General features: G+C 34.2%; 1 protein-coding gene across 3 annotated transcripts; it reads left to right on the top strand.

The window, feature by feature from the left end:
• The first annotated feature begins 12,020 nt into the window (after positions 1-12,020).
• LOC130947396 (protein PHYTOCHROME-DEPENDENT LATE-FLOWERING) lies at positions 12,021-22,464 on the top strand. 3 transcript variants are annotated; one of them, XM_057876092.1, is made up of 13 exons: positions 12,021-12,382; positions 13,035-13,113; positions 13,190-13,254; positions 13,368-13,445; positions 14,242-14,322; positions 14,796-14,957; positions 15,044-15,142; positions 15,224-15,519; positions 15,640-16,578; positions 16,875-17,095; positions 17,190-17,338; positions 20,283-20,321; positions 20,405-22,464. In XM_057876092.1, exons 1-13 carry the CDS (start codon positions 12,257-12,259, stop codon positions 21,857-21,859), a joined length of 3,789 nt encoding a protein of 1,262 aa, XP_057732075.1. In that variant the 5' UTR covers positions 12,021-12,256; the 3' UTR covers positions 21,860-22,464. The 3 variants fall into 3 exon arrangements, 2 of the variants coding, with proteins under 2 accessions (XP_057732075.1, XP_057732074.1); XR_009072639.1 differs by having other exon boundaries at positions 12,022-12,382; positions 15,224-16,578; positions 20,405-22,079; positions 22,165-22,464; XM_057876091.1 differs by having other exon boundaries at positions 12,022-12,382; positions 15,224-16,578.
• Positions 22,465-25,092: the final 2,628 nt, after the last annotated feature.

Genomic DNA, 25,092 nt, shown 5'->3' with positions numbered 1-25,092 from the left:
CATCTTTGTACTTGAAGTTAGTCATAAAGTTGGATGCCATATGACGAATACAATAGGCATGATATGTGGTAGTAGAAAGCCTCCTACTCCCCTCTATCTCTATTACCTCGTGGATTGCTCTAACTCTGTCAGAGATTGCAAGAATGCTTTGCTTTGGGGTAGCATGCTGTTGATTCCTTAAAAAGAATGACTAACATTCGGTTGTCTTGGACTCAACCAACACAAATGCAACTGAAAGGATGTTTGAGTCTTATTCTGTACAATTGCAATTAGTAGAACCCTTCTATATTTTTTATACCGATATGTGCCATCGATATATAAGATGCTTGTAATGCCTGAATGGATCAATGCAAGGAGGAAATGTCTAGAGAATTTTATCAAATTGTATCAGATCAAAGTCTTGGAAATGACCTTTCGATAATATGAAACAAATTAGAGACCAGGCATTGTACCCGGCATTGTACCAGGCATAGTTGATTTTCATCCATAAGTCCTATGTCAACACTAAGGGTCACATAGAGTCAATGGAGACCAAATCAACTAACTACTGTAATATATCAAACAAGAATGGACATCAATGACTCATGGATCACCAAAGTCATCAATTTCAAGCCAAGAGTGGAGAAAAACTAAGTAAAAACTAAGCCAATCATTTTATCAAATACTTGGCGTGCATGAAAATAAAATAACATTAAATTGTATTAAAAATAAATTTTAACTACCAAATGCAAGAAAATGATAATAACAACTAAAGAAATCAATAATCAACATGAAAATATAAATTGCATTAATTAAAATTAAAATTAACAAAAGTATCTATAAACATAAAAATGACAAAATAAAAGAAATAACAAAAGAGATGAAGAAGATAAAGACAAGAGAGAGCAAGAAACATAAATAAAACTACATTAAAACAAGAATTAAATGCTGAAATTAAAGAGAAAGTAAACTAAAAACCCTAATTCTAGAGAGAAGGGGAAGCTTCTCTCTCTAGAAAACTAACTAAAACATGTAAAAATCTAAACCTAAGTGCTCCCCCTTCATTCTTCTTCACTTTGGCTTGAAATAGCTTCAGAAATGAGCTGAATTGGGCTTTGAAAGCCCAAAAATTGCCCCCAGCAATTTTCCATTAATGACCTCACGTGCATGCAGTCGTGCGTACACACAACATTTGGTGCGTACTCATCCTTGCACGAAGTCATCATTGTGCGTATGCCCGCATCACTGTGCGTACGCATCTTTGCAACAGCTTCCAAACTCCATTGTCTTCATGATTTCTCCCCTTTTGGAAGCTCTTTCTTCACTTCTTCAACCCAAACTTGCCATGAAAACCTGAAATCACTTGACAAATACATCAAGGCACCAAATGGGATCAAAGTGAATAAAATTTAGTAATAAAAAGGCTTAAAGAGCATGTTTTCACTTTCAAGCACAAATTAGGAAGACATCATGAAACTATGCTATTTCAATGGATAAATGCAAGAAAAGTCAATGAAATCTACCTAATTATAGCAAATAAATACCATGGAATGTGGATTCATCACGGCTTCTTCACAAAAAAAACTCATAATTTAAGTTAATATTCATGATAAAAAAAATAAATTTAAATACCCCCAATTTGTATTTTACAACATAATTAAAGCACAATTCATAATTTTTTATTTTGTGATTAATAACCAACATTTTTTAAATTTTTCGGTTAAATCTTATGTATTTTATGATTGACAAATTTTCTCTACAAAACACAAATTTGTGATAAATTATTACAATCATAATTAATTAAAAAAATCAAGAAAAATTATAAAAAATCAAATAAAAGATAAAAAGTAGAGTAAAAATTTATTTTGAAACAAAAAATTTGTCAATTGTGCTAAAAATTCTAAAAATTTGTATCTTATTATATAATCAATTTTGTTACACACTTCAACTTCATTATCCCTTTGTATCCAAAAAAGTATATAATGTCACACTTATTTCAAAAAAAATAAATTTTTTAAATACATGGTATAATGTATAATATTAAAAATATAAGATAAAAAATATCTAGAATTTTATGCAGGCCTGCTACACATCCATGTAACCAAGTTAGGCCAAACCCAAAACAATTAACGCGCTTCCCAATCTCATTAAATAAACGTGACTTCCACGTGCCCCATACAAATGAAACGACTACTTCATTCGCACTTCATTATGAAAAAAATGTTTCTTCTTCTTCAACACACACGAAAACGCTCCGTCTCTTCGAATCTCTCTCAAAATCACTCAAACTTCAATCACATTCTCCGTGGAAACCACTACTGGAAAAGAATCGGAAGAAGATTTTGCAAGCAACAACCAGAAACAAATAAAAAAGCAACAAAGACTACCAAAGGTATGAGAAAACTACTGTTCATCTGAAATCTTGTAATGTAGCGTTTCGCTTAGTTGTATTTTAGTTTTACTGGTTTGATTTGGTTCTTTTAGTAGATTGAACTATTGTGAATGATTTTTACAGTATAACTAGGCCTTGGAATGAAATTTGTTGTTATTTTCATTCAATTCAGTGTAACTAGGGCTTTAAGATATACATGCTTGTTCTTATTGGTGTAGATATTTAACTAGAACTTTGTTACTATCTTCAGTACTTCTTTTGCATGGAAGAATGCTATTCTTGTTCATTGGAAGGTGATCATCATTTATTAACCACATGAACGTTTTTCAGTTCAGTGGCTTTTGTGATTTTGGTTCTATGCATGAATGAGTTTCGGTTCGGTAGGTTGTGACATTTTAAATTAACTTGATTAAGATATACATGCTTATGCTTGTTGATGTATTGAATAAGTTTTGTTTAGGACAATTGAAATTAGAGACAACTCTTTCACTTTGATAAGCCATACTACTGTAAAATTGTCTCATTATATTGGATAGATTTCAGCACGAATGGTAGTTGACCTTGATACTTAAAGAAATATATCAAGTTTTAGTAAGAGTTTTTAAAGAATCCAATCTGCAAATGTCATTTTAAAAGAACACCTAATTGATGAAATGTGAAAAACTTTTCTTTTGGAAGATGTTGATTTGATTAAGATATATGTGCTTCTTCTTATTTGTGTGGATAGTTTAACTAGAGCTTTGAAAATTATTGTTACTATCTTCAGTACTTCTTTTGCATGGAGGAATACTATTCTTGTTGATTGAAAGTTTATCATCATTTATTAACCACATGAATGTTTTTCGACTCGGTGGCCTTTGTGATTTTGGTTCTATGCATGAATGATTTTTGATTTGGTGGGTTGCGGCATTTTAATTGACTTGATTAAGATATACATGCTTGTGCTTGTTGATGTATTCAATGAAGTATTGACAAAAATTTTTCATTACAGCAAAACACAACAATGAAGGAGAAGGCACATTATAACGTAAGCAGATTAAATATATTTATCCACTTTCATTCGAATAATATCTATTTTGTATTATAAATATATGCTCACATTCTGTTTCAAAACTTGCAGAAAACTCACTATTGCAAATGCCAAACAAAGGCAATATCAACAGTGTACAGGGAAATGAGTCAAGAAAAGAAAGATATTGTGGAAGAAATAGGATTTGGTGCCTTGGCAAATGTCCCAGAAATGAATGTCTCTAATACACTGTTGAAAGAATTGCTTGATCAGTTTTGATGAAGAGAAAGGATGCCTGAAAACTCTCAAGGAAAAAATATACATAACTCCTCGGAAAGTAGCAGCTGCCCTCGGCATAACCAATGGAGGTAATACATTTTCCACTTACTGCTTATTTTCAGTTCATTGGTGTCCAGAAAATTAAACTGACCGTTTTTTACTGATTTTTGCTATTAAAATATTGTAGAAAATCGTTTTCCTGAAAAGGTTAATTACAACAACCTGAATCCAACAGATAAGGAATGTGCTGGATATGAGTGTAGAAGGGGAGGAGAACCAGAAAAAATTCAAGAGGACTTTTGTTGTCTTCATACAAAAGTGCTTCTTGCTTCCCACAACGGTAAGTGTGGCCTCCCCAATCCATAAGCCACCAATTTTTCATGTGGACCACATTCGGAAATGGGATTGGGCAAAGCATGAGCTCAACTTCTTGATGAGAGGAGTTGAAAACAAGAAAAAGGAGAAGAAACAGTCTATTGATGGCTGTGTTTTTTATTAATATTGATATATTTTCACGAAACAAAGTTCCCCCGTCCATTTGCACCTGATGCTCTCCCTGCACCGTGGGTGGCCCATTGGACAAGGCAAATGATGCTTGAACGGATTTCATCCGAAGCAACCAAATTAATTGGTAAATACTCTACTAAAATTCCCGCAAAAATTTACTTTCAAATGCTTTTAAAATACTCTACTAACTAAATAAAATTCTGTTCTGGGTTATAATTAATTTATTTGTCCTACTTGCAATTGTTAGTTTGTTCATTTGAATGTTTCTGCATTAAGAAACATTTTTATTGATGATTAACTAGTTGTCATGTACTATTCACCATATGAACATTTTTCGGTTCGGTGGGATTGTTTCATTTGGTTCATTGGATTGTTAATGTATTTTCTTGATGATTAAATAATTGAGTCCTTGTTTCTGTTTTAGGGACTTCTGTATAGAAAGGAAAAAAAGAAAGAAAAAACAAAAACAAGTAACTTAGACAAGAAAGAAAAAGGAAAAAAAATAAAAAAATTGTTGAGACGGATTCTTCTTCGGAAGAGGAAAGACTTTCCGAATCAAAATCGGAAAGTCAGTAAGTTTAATTTTCATATTGATTTAATTTAACTTGTATTTGCTTAAATATGTTCTTATGCGCTTGTTCTTATGTATTGCAGAGAAGAAGAAATAAAAAAAACCAGAACAAAAAAAGAAAACAACTACTGAAGGTGGTTAAAAAAACAAACCAAAAAAACAAAGCTTGTGCCGATAGATTCAGGGAGCACAAGCGAATTTGAAAGCGAGTAAGTATTGCATAACTTCATTGTTAGTATCTTGTCTCTGGTATAAATTTGATGTGTTTATCTGTTTTCCAGAGAAAATAAAATCGAAAAAACACCTTTAATAAAAAGAAAATAACCGGAAAGGGTGGCAAAAACACCAGCCCAACCTGACAAGGAGTAAGTTTCTCGAATCATATTTTCTTTTATTGATACTTACGTTCTAGATTCCTTGATACTTATTTTGTGAACTTTCAGAACTGAACAAGCAAACGACAATGCTACGGAAAGAAGAAAACGAACATTAGAAATGATAAGAGAAAAAAGATCAAAGAAAAGAAATGATGGAGCTCAGTCAACAAACATTGCTCCGAATCAGTTTGATTCTTCAAAGGCACACAATGAATTCTCTCAGATGTAAGATTCAGTTTATTATTCCCGAGTTCTTTTTCTTTCTTTGCTTACTTTTGCTACAACATTTTCTAATTCTTCTAGATTCAATTACTAATATTTATTTAAACTTTCTTAAAGTGCCGACTGTAAATCTGGATAGCGAGCAACTCTTATAGACTCAAGGAAGCTCTACACCTTCTGTAAATGCCGCAAGCAATACCAGGTAAATTGGTTCACTGGATATTCTAATCTCGATTCAGTGGTTGCCCAAAAATGAATTTAATGTGTTTCTGGACCTCTGCTTTTAATCTTGGTTTCTAATTTTAATTTGTTATCTTTTTTTAGGAAAACAACCCTAGAATGCACAGTTAAATATTTTAGAAAAAGGAAAATCTTCCCAAGAAAGACTTTTAAAACTCCAACAGTGTAAGTTAAAAAGATTTATGTTACTCTTTTAGATTTAGGTAATAATTTTTGTTTAATTAATCACAAGGTAAATTTGTTTAAATGTCACTAGAGCTACACCTGATTCTGAGCTACAAATTGTTGAGTTTCAACAAAAAACTCGTTCTCAACCTTTGGAAGTGTGAGTTTTTCAATGTGCAAATTCCTATTTTTCAAAACAAATTCTAGTTATTTAACATTAACTTTATCCTTGTTTATATTCTTTAGACATCCCCTTGCATTGTCTCCTCCACGTTCTGTCTAGGAAGAGTTGATCAGAGATGACTTCATCTATGTCCCTCCACAAAATGAAACACAAAAAACTTCTAATAATGAATAAGTTAATAAATATTTATTCACCACATGAATCTTGTTCAATGTTTACTGCTTATACATGGTTTAATTATGGTTTATTTGAAACCAGAAATGACTTCAATGTGTTTTTGTCTTTAGACTCTGATCTCTTCTATTTATTACAGCTGCCCTCCAGAACCCGAAAAGCAGGGTGTTACGGTGTCTTTTACAAGTTCTGTAATTGAAGAATTAATCAAAGATGACTATGTCTATGAAGTATCTAATAAAGAGTAAGTTTCACATAAAAATTCTTTTTATTAATTTTAATGGTATAGGATAATAATTCTAGGTTGTTATTAAACTGTTTTCTATTTAATGCAACAGCCCTGCCAAAGAACAACAGTAACAATCCAAAGAACCTCCGGTGGCACAGCAATCAGAACAAGAAGCACCTGTTAATGTGTAAGCTTAAAATTCTTTAATATCACTTTTATTTAATATAATTCAGGTTCACTATAAGTTTAGATTTAGGTTCACTATAATGATTAATGTCATTTCTCTTAAATATCATTGTTAAATATGATAACAGTTTGCAATATATAGAAATGTTTACTGTATATGCAGCAGACCTTTGGAATAGCAAGAATAGCCCTGCGAAGAACCAACAGCACAGCAATCCAAACAAGAAGCACCTATTGATGTGTAAGTTTTACTGCTTATATAAATATCAATAATGTTTACTGCTTATACATGGTTTAATTATGGTTCAGTTGAAACCATAAATTAATTCAATGTGTTGTTGTCTTTGGACTCTCTTCTGTTTCTTATAGCTGCCCTCTAGAACCCAAAAAGTAGGATGTTACGGTGTCACTTACGAGTTCTATTATTGAAGAGTTCTTCAAAGATGACGATGTCTATGAAATTTCTGATGAAGAAGAACATGAACAATCCCAAGAACCTCTAGTGGCATGGAAATTAGAACAAGAAACTCTAATCTTGTCATCATTTGATAGGTATGTTACTTGCTTTTCTTTAATATCATTTTTCTTTAATATCATTTCGGTTCACTATAAGTTTGGATTTAGGTTTACTATTTGTTTAAATTTTGGTTCACTACAATGATTAAATATCATTTTTGTTTAATATATTTGTTAAATATCTATCATCTTACAGTGCTGCTCAACCTAGGGAAAGGGAAGATGAAAAGCCTTCCTTTAACCTTGGGATAAGTCCACCATCATCTCAACCAAGTCAGCCCTTTCAACTGAGTGTTTCACAGCTTGAAATCCTGGAAGAGGCGGTGGTAGATGCTAGAGTGACAGCAGCATTAAACTTTGTTGAAGCAACAACTTCAAAACCAACCTTACCAGCTTCTGAAGTTTACAAAACTCCGGAGAAAAAGAAAAAAAAACCACAAATGAGTTGATTGAAAAGTGTTATCATTATGACACATGTGAAACAGACAAAAGATGGTAGCAATGAATATGATACAATATTTGTCTTGAAACACGAGGCACTTTACGAGGGATTTAGAGAATATTTCATGTCTCTAATGCCCAAAGAACAAGTGCATGCCACGGTAGATCCTTTGCCAATTGCGTTAACGTTAATGATTTTTTTAAACAATCTTATATAGTATATTTCATAAATTTTCATCCTATAGGTGGTTTGTATATACAGTATGATTCTCAACGAAATAAAAGTTTGGCGGTATCAAGAACTAATATACAGTGTGCCACTGGATATTGTGGTAAGTTAAATTTCTTATTCACCTGATTTCGGTAGAGTGGGAATGTTAATATTGATTCACCTGATTGTTATGTGTTTTGTTGAGTTCTTTTGCATAAAGAAAACTTTTCTCATGATAATTGAATGTTTTTCAAGTATTATTCAGCACATGAATTGTTTTCAGTTCGGTGCATGAATTGTGTTGGGTTCAGTGCAAATGTGATTTAACTGATATTCTTTTTGCAAAATTTTATGTTGGGAACACATGGCGAGTCCTACATTGATAAAAGTACAAACAAGGCCTACCGGTTTGATATTGAACAGTATGCCCACCATCGCCAGTTTCTTGACAAAAGAAAACTTGCATCACATCCATTTGTAAGTTGTAATTTCTAAAAATTCTTCGATAATTCTCTTATTTGCTATTGTTTTGACTGAAATATTTTGTTATTTTCCCAAACTTCAGCTATTTGTGCCAATTTGCAATGGAGCACATTGGTGGTTGTGGATTGCCGATGTGAACAAAAAAAAATTCTATGTGCTTGACCCTATCAATAAGCTGCCAGAAAATATACTTGATTTGAGGAAGAAACTGAACAAATTTGTTGTAAGTTATTTTCTTGTAAATTATTTAGTAAATGAAATGAGTTCGGTTGATTGTTGTTGATTTATTTTTTTTTCAATTTTTGCATACCTTTCAGGGATTAATAATTTCTCAGATGAGGGTTTATGCTGGGGGGAACCATTAATGGAGGATGGACTGGGAGTAGAAACAGAGTATATCCTACTAAATGGTCAACGTATAGAGTAAAAATCGCTCTCTTCTATAGTGCTATTTTTAATATGTTTTATTTTGTACACTATTAATCATATTATACTCAATTCTTGCTTAGCTATGATTGTGGGATATACGTCATGAAATGGCTTGAAAAAATTCATCCACAAAAGATCAAAAGCAGAAAGAGACACAAGTTAGTACTTTCTAAATTTATAAACTTCTTTCTTTTCTGATTTCAATTGGGTTCATTTCTTATGTAACTAATTCCTTTCAATTGAAATGTAAGGAGAGATTGATAGGTTCAGGTACCAATATGGTCCGCACATTCTGTTGCATAAAATGAATAAAATTAGAGACTAAGTGATTTGGGAATGTGAAGCAATAAGACTACCGAAGTCCTCTGCTGCCCTCTCCAGCCCTTATTGTAAATTCACATATGGGGATTTAGATAGTAAATAGCATATACTAGGATTGGCTGTTTGTAATTAACAATATTTTGTTTAATTTGTTTAAAAAGCAAAAAATACTTACTTCAAATGTATATATGTGAATATTAATCTAAATATTAATGTTAATATTTATATTTAATTCAACATGGATTACTCATCTAAGATGTTAATTTATATATCTGTTGGAACTTCTAGCTGCTGTTTTATTCTAGGTTCTCAGTGATTGCAATCACTGTATTTACCAACACATTATGAACTCCAAAAGAACACAGTGAACCGAAATTAATATACGGCGCGAATCGAAAGGTAGAAACACATTGAACCCCTAAACCATGAACCCCAAACCCTAAACACTAAAATCAGAATCCTAAACACTGAACCCTGAACCGATAAACCCTAAACCCCTAAAACCCTAAAACCTTAAACCCTAAACCCTAAACCCTAAACCCCTAAAACCCTAAACCCTTAACCCTTAACCCTAAACCCTAAACCTTGAACCCTAAACCCCTAAACCCCTAAAACCCTAACCCCTAAAATCCTAAACCCTGAACCCTGAACCCTTAAAACTTAAATCCCTAACCCTAAACCCTAAACCCTCAACCTTGAACCCTGAACAACACGGTGAACTGAAATTGATACACTTGGCGAACCAAAAGTTGGAAACACACTGAACCCCTAAACCCTGAACCCTAAACCCTAAACCCTAAACCCTGAACCCTGAACCCTGAGCCACTAAACCCTAAACACTAAACACTAAACCCAGAACCCTAAACTCTAAACTCTAAACACTAAATCCAGAACCCTGAACACTGAACCCTGAAACCATAAACAATAAATCCTAAACTCCTAAAACCCTAAACTCTAAATCCTAAACCCTGAACCCTAAACCCTGAACTCTAAACTCTAAACCGTATATTTGTCTAATTATTTTTATACTCTTTTCTGCATACCGAACTGAACACATGCACATGGTGAATCAACTCTTTCGTAATTACCGAACTGAAAAATTACTCACATTTACTCACAGTTACTCACACTCACACTCACAATTACTCACAGTTACATATTATCAATTCAATTCAATTCAATTCAGATATACATCACCCGAGTCCATTCAATTCACTTAAAATAAAATTAGCAATTTCATTCCATTGAATTCGATTCAAAATTCAATAATCCAAACCTCATCAAATTGATGCGTTTCGGAAAAATTATCCAAATCGCACTCATTCAACTTATTTGAAGTTGATTCATTCATTGCTTGAATTCAAAAGTGCAGATCGAAGAAAAAACGAAGAAGAAGATGAACGACGAAGCTAATTACATTGAAGTCAATCCGGATCAATAATGCAGAGAAGAAAAACGTGAATAGAGGAGAACAACGAATTTAATTAGGTTGAAGAAGAAGAAGGAGAACAGCAAGAAGAAGAAGAAGAAGAATGCAAAAAAGGTTTACGTTATATGGAAAGGTTTACGTTGAAAAAGGTTGATCACGCAAAATAAGAATTACATTCATATGTTATATGAGGCGCATGTAAAACAAACGAGTGTGTGGGTGGAAGAAAACGCATGGAGTGGAAGGCACTTGGATACCATCCATGTAATTTTTACAAGGCACTTGGATACCATCCATGTAATTTTTACATGGATGTTGAGCTTTTCCGAATTTTATAATAGTATTTGAAAATGACGATAATATAAAGAATTTTAAATCTACCAAATGAATTCTAGATCTCAATTCAATAGTTATCCTTTGTACATCTTATTTAAATTTGAATTTTAAAATTTAATTTGTATCCTCTTTTTTTCTAATAGATATTATTTTTGATAAAAAATAGGAAAAAAATTTAATAAACCAAAAAACTATTCTATCAAAGAATTATTACAAGAAGATTTATAATTAGAGAATAAAATAATAAAAGTATTAAAAATAATAAAGACTAAGAAATAAAGATCATATTAAAGAATGTTAGAAAAAAAATAATAAAATTTATATTAATAATAATAATAATGCTGAAAAATGATGTTGCTACTTTAGACTTTTAGCCTGCGTTTTTGGCCATCGCTTTTTTTTTTGTTTTTTTTTGTTTTAAATTATTAAGTCATAAAAGAAAATAAAAAATAATTTAAGAAAATAAAAACTACAAGATTAATAGTAACTATACAAATCAAAATATATATGAGAAAAATTGATAGAATTAACATGAGTATATTTTATCATTAAATAAACAAAGTTAACGCAAAACAAAATTACACATAAAGAGAAAAAAACAAAGAAAAAAGAGTTAAAATATCCAAAGTAATAAAAAGATTATTTTTATAATTTTGTTCTGTTATGTTTATATATATATATAAAACACTATAAAACAATGAATTTTTAACTAAATTAATTTGTATTTATTATATTCAATTAATTAATATACATAATATTAAATAATATGATACTTAGTCACAAAAAAATAATATAATACTTAAATATCTAATTAAATCAATTAATTGATATAATTAATTTATCATAATGAATTGTATATAAGGGCCAGTTTGGCTAAACTTCTTAAATAAGTTCTTTTAAAAAAGGAGTTTAAAATATAAGGACTTTTATTAATAATAACTTTTAAATAAGTTATTTTGAGTTTGGATAGTTATTATAAAAGTCCTTATTTTAAAGTTGTGCATTAAATAAGAGTGATAAAATAGCTTTTGAAAATAAGAGAAATCACATTTTTTAACTTCTTCAAAAACTCTTAAATAACTTTTTGAAAAGTTAAAAGTTTATCTAAAAAATTGTACCAAACACATTAATGTAACTTTTTATAAGTCAAAAATAAAAAAAAAGTAACTTTTTGATGTTTCCCAAAAGAACCCTATAAATTAAAAAATACTCATAGAAGTATATCACGTCAGTTTTATGTAAAAATTTGATATTTATATATTATAATAGATATAATACATAGATAGAATAGATAATTGATTTGCTAAACCAAACAAACCTTGACCCAGACCACTGCGCCATGAAAACCGGAACCCAAGCAAAATGGCGCAAAACCCACGAACATGAACTCGTTTAGGACGCTCGCGTCCTTCGCAGTTCGCAAAAGTAAATAATATGCTGAGAGTCGATAACTTAAGTCAATTTCTCTCCCGAATTTCTTCGGATACAAGTTTTTCTCCTTCCCTCTTTTAGATTTTAGGGTTTCATTATCTTCTCGATCCGCAAGCAAAATTCGGTTCTCCCAAGCAGGACGATCATGGGGGTTTCCTTCAAAGTTTCAAAGACTGGCACTAGGTTTCGCTCCAAGCCCCTTCCCGCTCATCCCGAACCTTCCAGCGATGGCACCTCCCAGAATTCAATGTCAATTTCCCGCGAGCCACAGGTACGCCAATGCCGTTTCACTTCATTCTCCAATTTCACTTTCGATTCGAGATATTTTCTTGGTGGAGCTTACCGTTGAAGCTTGCTGAAGCTTGAACCAGTTTTACTTTATAACTGAAATCTCTCTTCACTTCAATTGTATTCCAAACAATAGAGCGAAAATTTCCGTCACATTTTATTTCATTCTACTAGACATAAAAACCGAAGGTGTCTCTTCCCCCTATCGAAAACGTTTCACTGAATTTTATTTTCTACCTTGCTTTGTATCTTGAGAGAGCTAAACTGGTAGACGTGGAAATCATGTTGGTTCCGTTGATATTTGTGGTAGTATTCAGGTTTTAAAATATGTGGAAGTTAGAAAAGAAATTGTATTGGTCTAGAAGGCTTTTCGAAGTGTTATAAATAAAGGAACTCTAATACACTGAGCTGTTTGTATGTAATTTCAATTTTGGGGACGGGTTATAAGATGAAAATTGATGTAGGTTTTCTGCATTAGAATTATCATATTGGATGGGTTGGTTCTAATTTTTCTTCAGCAAGAACATGACATCCTGGAGGTTTTTCTTATTTTGCAATTGGCCAGCATGTTATCTGAATTTCATATAGATATTTGTTGAATCTCTTTCTTATTGCAATGTATCATTTTTATACAGAGTGATCTCTCCGTGGCTGGCAAAAACTTGGGTCAGATGTCTACTTTGTCCATTCCATCTGAACCTCTTTCATTAGCAGGTAAGTCTTGAAATCGAATTGGCCGCCTAACTTGTGTATGAATACTGAATGCTGTGGGGCTTTCATGTTTTCACAGATGCGGAAGCTTCTTTCACGTTGAACCTGTTCCCAGATGGTTATTCTATTGGAAAACCCTTCGAGGTTTGTGTAAGCAACAGTCAATATTTTGTGAATGTTGAAGGAATATCCTGAAATAAAGAAAGTATTATAGCATGACTTGTATGTTTCTGAAGTAGTGATTGGTGAATTTTCAGAATGAGATAGCAAACCATGCTAAGTATCAAGATTTTCCCAAGCATCCATATGATAGGTCATCTGAAAGCCTTTTCTTGGTAAGTCTCGCAAATCTATGATATTCTAGTTCATTCAGTTTTGGCAGTACTGTTTAAAGAATTGCAATTGAGCATGGCATTAAACAATGTATAATACGCAATGCTATCTGTACATCTGAAAGTTTCATACTAAGCTTTTGATTTACTTAAATCCAAAAGCATTGCATTTTTGGGATTTCAACCTTAGATCAATTTCATTTGACTAGGTTTGTTGGGTTTGGTAGTAGAGAAGGGGAGAGATTTTAGTGGCACTATGCAGTTTTCACCACTATTTGGACTATGCATAATGCACACACCTTCAATGACATTTTTTTTTTGATAAGCATGATTTCTGGTATGTGATTAGACACCCAACATCTATTTGGTGTAAATCTCATGATTTCTATAGGGGACTTTTCCTTGCAAATATGTTGAGCTTGGAAAGCTATGCTTTATTGATAAATCCTTTTGTTTTTGTATAGCGCAACCCTTATCCGCAATTTGTATTATTGTTCTCCTTGTATTAATGAAATTTCACTGTTTTATGAAAAAAACTAAGAAAAGTTGTTGACTGCTGGGGACTTGGTTTCTTGTTTCTACCTCCTGTGCATTTGGTTTCTGGAATTTTGAAATAAAAATAGAGCCAGAGTCCAGAGACTATGCTACTTGTCTGGGCACTTTTGTTAAGTTATTAGCCTAAGATTCATTGTCTTATTCATCATTATAATTTCTTAATTCTGTTAGTTTTGGCTTGTCTACTTGCTTCAACCATTTATGCACTTAAACATTTTCTTTCTCATTAATGGTATATTTGCAGGCTATAGAGTCAGGTCACTTACCTGCAGACATTCTGGATGATATACCTGTCAAATATGTTGATGGAGCACTTATATGTGAGGTGTGTTGTTTCATTGTTTGTATACTTTCCTTTGCTGGCAATATTTAAATTCCTATCATTTTCTTATAAAAAATCTTTTAAGGGGACACACGTTTCTTCTTGGCAATAGAACATTTTATGAAGAATTGAGACCTCAAGTTCACAGATTCAAGCCGTGGAATCAGCTGCTGATGCATTTATCAGGATATGCTGCCTGCGTTACACTTTTTGGGTGCGGTCCTTCCCTAGACCCTATGTAACGTGGGTTGCTTGTGCATCGGGCTGTGTTTTTTTATAGAACAGTTTACAGTGATTACGGTTAAAAGATGAGGTGGTTATTAATACCTTGAAGAGCTCTTTCATAACGATACCACCTCTTCTTGGCATTCCTTCCTTCAATTAAGGACAATTTGTTATGCTCTTTTTGCTTTCTTTCCTTTCTCTTATTTGATCAATTTGAAATTCAGCTTTGTATTATTTCTGTAACTTCTCAGGTGCGTGATTTTCGAAGATGTGCTTCAGAAAACGGGGCTGGTGTTGTGTCCACTGACATGTCTCCTGTTGTTAATAAAGTATGCCTCAAGATGTCATTAGAGAATATTGTGAAGGACATCCCATCTATCACTGATAAGTCTTGGACATATGGTGATCTAATGGTGAGTATTGTTAACCATTCAATGAACAATTCCCATTAGTTTTTCATTTCGTGTGTGTTGATATTACCTCATCTTTTCCACAATAGGAAGTTGAATCGAAGATACTGAAAGCTGTACAACCGAAACTTCATCTAGATCCTACTCCAAAGCTAGATCAGCTGTGTGAAAGTAGAGCTCCCACAAAGGTATAAATAAGATATGTTCTCCATCGACTAACTTATTATGTACTGATATGCATTATAGTGATGGTGAGCTTGATGTTGCAGCTTAATTTGAATCTGGGCACTTTGCGGAGAAAACGATTAAGGCATATGCCAGATTTTGCTGTTACTTCTAATAATGAAATCCATGGTAGGAAAGTATGCACGGAAATAATGCCTGAAAGCTCAAATAGCAGGTTGGGTGATTCAGGTATCGTTGCGTCTAATGCCATTTTGCAGCAGACCCTTGAAAATCCAGCAACGCAAAATTTTAATCCACAAATTGCTATGGCCTTGAGACCCAAGACTTTCATACCAGATTCCTCTGTCCCAGGATTTTCTATGTTGTCTAATCAATCAAGGTATCAAATGGCATCTGCTGCTATTAATCAATCTGGGGCATCTCCTGCTTCACAGGATCCCATGATTTCATATGCTGATAATACAAACGCAAATGCCTCTATTCATGCAAAACGGGATAGTCAACATGGACAAACATCACCTTTATCCAATCTTGCAAAAAGAATGAGGCATTCTTCCGCAGGTGTTGACACAATGCAACAGCAGCCAGTTAGCACACATTCTGAAGCTCTTCAAGGATCGGATATGACCTGGCAGAATCCATTATTGCCACAACAAGCAATGACCAGAGGTATTCAGTATGTGAGCAGTGGTAATCAGAAATTTTCCCAGAAGGTATTTGAAGGGGTGCTGAATCAAGATCAGGGGGCTGTTCATTTGGCTTCTGGTCAGCATGGTATCAGATTAGTTGCAAAGGAAGAACAGTTTGAAATGGATAAATTAGATGGCACAGAAATGAACCGCAGTATGCAAATGGAGACAAGCAATCTAGATTCCCAACAGTTGCTGCTTCAGCAACGGTTGCCACAGGCATTCATGAGACCGAATTTCCCTCAGACAACCTGGAATACTATGGGTCAGCATATGGAGAAAGAAGCGAAAAAAGAGGACCAGGTTGTTCAGAAAAGGAAGTCAATACAGAGTCCTCGTTTATCTAGTGGGGCATTACCTCATTCGCCATTATCTTCAAAATCAGGAGAACTTTCGAATGGTTCAGTTGGACCAAGTTTTGGACAATCTGCAATGACAGCTGTAGCTGGTGCATCACAAAAGGAGAAGATATCAATGGCTTCAGTTCCTGCTGCTGTTGGAACACCACCTTTGACTTCTAATGCTAACGATTCTGCACAAAGACAACACCAGGCACAACTGGCTGCCAAACGGAGATCTAATTCCCTTCCCAAGACCCCAGCAATGAATGGAGTTGGTTCTCCGGCTAGTGTTGGTAATGGGGTTCCATTGAATGCAAATAGTCCTGCAGTTGGTACCCCTGCTATGGTTGATCAAGGTCTTCAAAATATGCTTGAAAGGTTCTCAAAAATTGAACTGGTCACAACGAGGTATAACGAGTGAAATTTTAAAACTGCATCTCCATATTATTTCCATAATCCCACAGTTGTGATTTTCCATATACCATTTGTTTCTGTACTAGGTATTTTGTGGTGGTTATGAAATTTAATTTTTACCATTTTAATCAAGCACTATTTTCCCACATCCTTAGAAGTTATCATATTACTTCTTTAATCAGATACAGTTTATCTTAGTCTGTGCTAGAGTGCCACTACTTTTCAGAGTGAAATTTTCAGATTATTATTTCTTTCGTTTCTCTTATGTATAGCATATGGACTTATGGCAGGCTTCAACTGAACTTAAAGAAGAACAAGTCTGATGATTATCCCATAAGAAAGCAGAATACATATTCACCTCAGCATTTGTCAGCTTTTCTTGCCAATCCAAACAATAATGAAGGATTGATAGAGGAAACAAGTTCTTTGTCAAAGTCGCTTATAGGTGGAAGTATGAATGTGTGCAAAATGAGAGCTTTAAGTTTCTGCTTGCCGGAGCGTGTACTCCAAGGTTTGTTTTGTTGAAGTTTTGGAAGTTATATAGTCGTGTGTGTGTGCATATATAAATTTCGTTCTTTTGTCTGAAATTCCACTCTCTTCTTCAGGAAATGTTGTCTCTTTAGTTCCCAGGTTACGAATTAGGATGATAATGGCTGAGAAGCCATCTGATGGTACCGTGGCTATGCATTATGGGGACATTGATGAGGGGGATTTCCTAGCCTCAGAGGAACATCTCCCCACATTACCCAACACTGTAAGTTTAATGTTGTATGTAATATGTGTTATTAGAAACCTAGTAATTTCACTGAAAAAGCAGAGTTATGTAACTAAAAAAGAAGGAAACTGTAAACTGTCAGCTGAATCAGATAGTACAGTAGCAGTAGAAGATAGAAGATATAGCAGGGAAATAAGATAACACTGAAGTTAGAAGGAAAGGGGTTGAATGGTATCAGTGTGATAGAATTCTTTCCTGGGGTAAATCGCCAAAAATACACCCGAATAATTTTGTCGCTAGCAAAAATGTACTCGAATTTTGTTATCGACAAAAATACCATCAAATAATTTAAAAACACGACAAAAATACCCAACATTAAATATGTATTTTCAAAAAATGTTTTAGAGGTTGAATTTTGATGCGGTTTTTTGCAAGTATGAGAAGAAAAATGAGATATTTTTATTCTTAAAATTTGGTGATTTTCACTAAGTGTATATATATATATATATATATTGTGTTTTTTCCATTTTCTTTTGGTTAATTCCAGAAAAATGGAACAATTGACTGCTGAGCTGTATGAGGCAGGAAACTCTCAAGTACCGGTTCTAAGGGAAGGAATTTACTCACCTATTCCGACCGCGGAGAACAGGCCATTCAACAGGGAGATTCCAAAATTGATGAGGCTTGGTTTGATCAAGCCGCCAAAAAAATCACAATATATATATATATATATATATATATATATATATATATATATATATATATATAGCGAAAAATCACCAAATTTTAAGGATAAAAATATTTCATTTTTCTACTCATGCTTGCAAAGAACCGCATCAAAATTCAATCTCTAAAGCATTTTTTGAGAAATACATATTTAATGTTGGGTATTTTTGTCGCGTTTTAAAATTATTTGAGGGCTTTTTTGTCGATAGTAAAATTCGGGTGCATTTTTGTCAGCGCCAAAATTATTCGAGTACATTTTTGGTAGTTTACCCTTCTTTCCTGATATGTTGTTGTTGAATGTAGAAATTGCAGAAAAAGAAAGAGGTAGGTAGGATTTAAGAGGCTACCACGCTATGGGGTCATGTTCTATATAAATTCCTGAATGAGTCCTCTCTAATTCTTCTACTCTCTTAAATAGACACTCAATTTTTTCTTTTCTAATAGAATTGTTCACGACACATGGATTCTCTCCACTCTCCTACCAGCTGTCTTATTGTTACACAGCTGGTTCCACTTGATTCTCTCCCTTGTTACTCTTTCTTATGCTTCCTGCTGTAAATAAAAGGCAGTGGAGGTATTTTATCCTTTTTGGCATTCAACCTTCTCTTTCTCTTCATTTGGGTACTTAACAAAAGCAAAGAAACCTTGATAATACTGCCGTCTGCTGATCCTCCCTGCTCAAATAGACCCAAAGCATTGACTAAATTCTGGAAGCCTTCCTTCTTTCCCCTTGTCTGCTCGGTACCTTTCTGAGTTTGCAACATCATTTAACTGAACGAGCTAGGGTCTCTTGTGCAATTGCTGCTGTTATCAACATCTTGTTTACTGCATAACATCAACATTTTTATCTTGTCTATTTCTGTGGATTACTTTAGTTATTATGTTTATGATCTTTGTTTAGTATCCTTTGTTAGGGTTGCAATGCCCCCTGCAACCAGAGATAAGTTCTTCTTGACTTGTGTTGCTGGTTTTACGAGAAAGGATGCCAAATCATTGGGTTGTGTTGGGTGATCTTGGGATAGTGTGCTTTCTTTTGACATAAAATTCATGATACTTTTAGGGGGAATTTTCCTTGTAGACATAGGAGAGATTAGAAAACTACAATTCATTGAGAGGTTTCTCTTTTGCTTATGCTCTTTCAGAGAGTGTCTCTTTCATTTCATCTTGTAGTTGTTCCTGGGGTTCTTACTACCCCCATGGCCCCATTTGGATTTTTATTTTCCATTTATATTATACACCGTTCTCATCTGTATCATCTTTCCTCTTGCATAATTCCCCCATTTGCTTGGAATTTCAACTTCTGTAATTTGAATGATAGGAGTCCTCTGATCCAATACTTGTTTTGTGCATTCTTGATGATGTTTCTTTTACTCCGAACCCAGACAAAAGGGTCTCTTGAGGCATTTCGTATTTTTACATTTAAATTCGATTTGGGAATGGAAAGCTCCCCTTAAGGTCAAACCCTTTTTTGGGCTACTGTGCTCAACAGAATTAATATGTTGCAGGTTCCAAGGCCACACATGGCCATCTCCCCTGATGTGTGTGTGTAATGTGTGTGAGGCAAATTCAGAATCAATGCACATCTATTTCTGTCCTATGGCTGTTTATGTTTGGAATACTTTGTTTAATATTTTTGGTGCATGCTGGATCTCTAGATCAGTTATGTTGAATGGTTTGTTGGGTTTGGGAATAGCAGAGGCAAAATCTGTGGCAATGCACAATTTATGCAACAATCTGCAGTATTTGGTTGGAGTGCAATTCGCATACACTCAATGACAGATTTTCTAAGAAACAAGTTTTATGGTATAGGATTAGACGATTAACATCTAATTGATGTAAAGCTCATGTTTTTTCTTTTAGAGGAATTTTCATCTTAGACATGATGAGAGATTTGAGAATGATGCTTTATAGATGAACTCGTCTTGTTTGGCTGCTGTATGAGAACCACTTATCCTCTTATTTTTTTTACCATCCATGTTAATGAATTATACTTTTACAAAAAAAAAAAAAAAAAGAAATATAGGCCCCTCTCCTTTCTCATCATTGGCTGCAGAACATGTTTTATTCATCATCTAAAGCCTATATTTTGTCTGTAGTTATGGATGAACTTGGTCATGGTCCACAATGTCCCTACCTTTATGAGACTTAATGAACTATCAGCCATTCTTCTATTCGAATTTGAATTCTCTCCTATTTAATATAATGAATGTATCTCTCAAATTGATCACACTTAACTTTTCATTACCTTTTGGATCAGCATTGTGCGGATTTGCTTGCAAAACAGTTCTGCTCCCAGGTACTTTTCACTGACTGAGCTGGAACCATATGAAAGAATGTCTGTCATTTTCTGATATTTTAATTTTAATATGCACACTGCAGATGGCACGTGAAGGATATATGAAGGAAGATGACCGAATCCAAATCATGCCAAACCGGGTAAACTTTCAAGCAGGAAGTCAATCTAGTGTACCTCCGAATAACTCTGTAGTTGAAATGCAGCAATATGGAGACCCAACTATTGGTCAATCATCCAATGAATTTGCAAAACCGGCTAGTAACAGTAATGCCTCTTTAAACTTACCTCAGAATCTTGTGGCAAACCCAAGGATGCTACCACCTGGAAACCCTCAGGCCTTACAGATGTCACAAGGACTTCTCTCTGGTGTTTCAATGGCACCAAGACCACAGCAGCTGGAGGCACAAGCACTGCAGCAGCAGCAACAGCAGCTACAACAGCACACCCTCATTCAACAGCAGAATCCTCAATTCCAGAGGTCTATGATTCTAGGAACAAATCAATTTCCACACTTAAATGCAATTGGCCAGAACTCCAACATATCATTGGGTAATCACATGCTCAGCAAGTCTTCACCTCTACAAATTCAGATGTTACAGCAGCAACAGCAACAGAACCAACAGCCGCAAATGCAAAGGAAAATGGTGGGATTGGGAACAACTGTGGGTTTGGGTAACATGAGAAATAACATAGTTGGGCTTGGACCCATGGGTAATCCTATGGGAATGGGAGTGGGGCGAGGTATAGGAGGAACTGGAATCTCTGCACCAATGACATCCATTTCTAGCATGGGAAATATGGGTCAGAGCCCAATGAATCTTAATCCAGCCTCAAATATTTCGAATGCAATAAGCCAACGGTTAAGGTCTGGAAGTATTACTCCGTCACAGGCTGAAATGTTGGCATCGAAGCTTCGAATGACACATAATGGAAGCATGTTAGGGTCTCCTCAGTCTAGCATAGCTGGCATGTCAGGCTCCAGACAAATTCACCCTGGTTCTGCTGGTCTTATGTTGGGTCAATCTCTGAGTAGGAGTATGAATACACTTCCACGACCTGTCGGACCTATGGGTCCACCTAAGCTGATGGCAGCAGGGATGAATCTTTATATGAATCAGCAGCAGCAGCAACTTCAACCCCAACAGCAGCAGCAACAGCAACAGCAGTTGCAAGCACAACAGCAAACGCAGCAACTACAACAGCAACTTCAGCAACAATTACAGCAGCAACAAGAAACAAGTTCGCAATTGCAGGCAGTTGTTTCACCTCCACAGGTAAGCTCACCATCTACGATGGGAGTTCCATCACTGAATCAACAAACTCAGCAGCAAGCAAGCCCACAGCAAATGAGTCAACGGACTCCAATGAGCCCACAGCAGATGAGCTCAGGGGCAATTCATGCTTTGAGTGCTGGTAATCCAGAAGCTTGTCCAGCTAGTCCACAGTTGAGCTCACAGACGCTAGGGTCTGTCAGCAGTATAGCAAACTCACCTATGGACATGCAAGGTGTTAACAAGAGCAATTCTGTCCACAGTTGAAGCTCCCTAAACCTTGGGTTGGGTCTTGATCAATGCTGCTGCTGCAACTGAGTTATGCGGAAAGTGTATTAAAGCAAGAGAAGGGAGTAAATTATTTGGGCAACGAAATGTATTTTGACCGAGTCACAAGATTGAAACAGAGTATATAAACTCATGAAGCTTACGGTGTGCTAATTGGAAGTTACTTCAGAAGGATTGACATATTAACATATTGTCAACTGTAAGTAGTTTCTTATTTTCCACTGCACGTATGAAACTGATAGCCCTTTAAAATACTCTCATGAACAGAAATTTTCCATATTTAGGCCAATGTTTGTTCAGACGTCTGCCCACGTTTCGGAGTGCATTATCAGCTTACAGTTTCTGGTACAGGAATGTGCCTCTTGCACAGTTGCTGGGCTCCCTGTGCATGCATTTTAGTGTTAGGAAAAAATATTTCACCAGTCTTTGGGTTGGTGGATTGCCCAGCCTCATGTAGTTTAAATTTGATGTAAACTAGCCGATCCATGGAAACGTCTTACAGTTTATGCTTACTGTTGTCGGCTTGATTGTTTGATTATTATTATTTGGTTAGAATAAAGTTTAATACTATGGTTCATATTGAAGTGATTGTTGTGAAATAAGTAAGGAAGATATAATAAATATAAAATAAGAAAGTGTAAATAGGAAACACTAATATTAATATTTACTATAATTAATATTTTAATATAATGAATAAATAAGAAAGTGTAAATAGGAAATATTAATATTCATTACAATTATGTGTGTGTGTGTAGAACTTGTCTTTTATTTATACGCGTACATGGTCATTATTTTCAAATTTTATTAAATATAACTTCTCTGAAAAACTTGAGCCTTATGGAAAATAGACATTCACCTCAGGTTATCTTATCACAATATTTTTTTTTGGATGACTATTTAAAATTATGTTTTATTAAAATTTTATTAAAGAAAAAAAAATTTAGTGAAAAAAAAAAATACAATATCTTTTGTGATGAGGACTGTCTCATTAAAAATTTTGTCAACAAAAATCAATGAAAAAAAAAACTTCATCAAGGGAAAAATAGTACATTTTCACTCTCTTGTCGTCATTATTTAATATCTCGAAATTGGCACATCCCAATTTGATGTACCAATCTTTCAAAAGAAGATTTTGGGAGTAATTTTATAAATAAATCTGCCAGATTATTACTTGAGTGGATCTGTTGGATATCAATTGTCCTTTGATTTTGAAGATCACGAGTGAAGAAGAATTTGGAAGAAATATGTTTTGTTCTATCATCTTTGATGTATCTACCTTTAAGTTGAGCAATGTATGTTGTATTATCTTCAAACAGGACAGTTGGAGCTATCTTATGATCAATCAGTTCACATGATGATAGAATATATTGGATCAAACTTCTGAGCCAAAAATATTCACGACTTGCTTCATGTATCGCTAGTATTTCGGCATGATTAGAGGAGGTTGCTGCTATCGTCTGTTTCTGGACATCCATGATATAGCTGTACCACCATATATGAATAGGTATCTTGTTTGAGATCTCCTTTTGTGTGGATAAGACAATTATTCTGCATTTGCATAGCTAACTAGTTGTGACTTGGATCCATATGGATAAAACAATCCCATATCAACCGTTCCATGAAGATATCGAAAATTTTGTTTGATTCCATTCCAATGTCTTCTCGTTGGAGAGGAACTATACCTTGCTAGTAAATTCACCGCAAATAATATGTCAGGTCATGTGTTATTAGCAAGATACATTATATTTTCAATGGCACTAAGATATGGTACTTCAAGATTAAAGATATCTTCATTTTCTTTTTTAGGACGAAATTGATCCTTTTCCACATCCAAGGACCTTACGATTATTAGGGTACTTAATGGATGTGACTTATCCATATAAAATCACTTCAAGATCTTTTATGTGTATGTTGATGAATAAAAATCCCATTTTTTGTATGTTCGATCTGCAGGGCGAGACAAAATTAGTCTTTCCAAAATCTTTCATCTCAAACTCTTCTTTTAGAGTTTGGAATCTCTTCAAGAGTTTCAATGATATTTAAATCATCATCGTACACAATAATTATAATAAATCCAGATGCATATTTCTTTATGAAAACACATGGACATATATCATCATTCTTGAATCCGTTTTTGGTCAGATACTCAATAAGACGATTATACCACATTCGTCCAGATTGCTTTAGACCATATAAACATCTTTGCAATTTAATTTAGTATTAACCCCTGCGAATATTCATTGGATGGTTTAAACATCTTTAGTCTTTCAGGGACTTTCATATAGATATCATGATCTAACGATCCGTATAAATAGATTGTTACCACATTCATTAAATGCATATGTAATTTATGATATGCGAATAAGCTAACCAAATCACGCAATGTTATTGCATCTACTATAAGGAATATGTTTCTTCATAATATATATCGGCCCTTTGTGAAAAATCTTGTGCCATAAGTCGAGTTTTATAGCGTATAACTTCATTTTGTTTTTTCACAAATACCCATCTGTATCCAACAGATTTTACATCTTCTGGTGTACGGATTACAAGTTCAAAGACTTCACATTTTGCAAGTGAGTCTAACTCAGCCTTTATGGCTTCTTCCCATTTTAGCCAATCATTCATTTGTCGACATTCTTCGACTGTTCTTTGCTCAAGATCTTTACTTTCATGCATGATATTTAATGCCACATTATATGCAAATATTTCGTTGACAATTTTCTTATTTTGGTCCCATTTTTCTCCTGTAAAGACATAATTTATTGAGATATCGTCATTTTCACAATTTTCAGGTACCTGAACGTCTTCTGGCGTTAAAATTACATTAGAATTTTGGACAATTGCAGATGTCTTTACTATGTCTTTTTCAATAGGAATAGTATTTACCTCTTTTCTTTTCCGAAGATTTTTGTCTTTGGAACCGACAGGTCTACCACGCTTCTGGCGTGAATTTGTTTCAGTGGCCACTTGTCCAATAGGGACATCAATTCGAATTGGGACATTTTTCGCTGGTATATAAGATTTGGTTATCCTCTTTGTATCAAAAAATGCATCAGGCAATACATTTGCTATTCTTTGTAAATGTATAATCTTTTAAACTTCTAGTTCACATTGCCCTAATCGAGGATCTAAATGCATCAAGGATGATGTATTCCAATTAAGTTCCTTTTTAGAAAGCTTATTCTCTCCCCCTAATGTTAGAAATTTTA

This window comes from Arachis stenosperma, chromosome 9, assembly GCF_014773155.1.
Source record: "Arachis stenosperma cultivar V10309 chromosome 9, arast.V10309.gnm1.PFL2, whole genome shotgun sequence".
Lineage (NCBI taxonomy): Eukaryota > Viridiplantae > Streptophyta > Magnoliopsida > Fabales > Fabaceae > Arachis > Arachis stenosperma.
The sequence above is the reverse complement of the archived record's forward strand: the minus strand, read 5'-3'. Positions and strand labels throughout refer to the sequence as shown.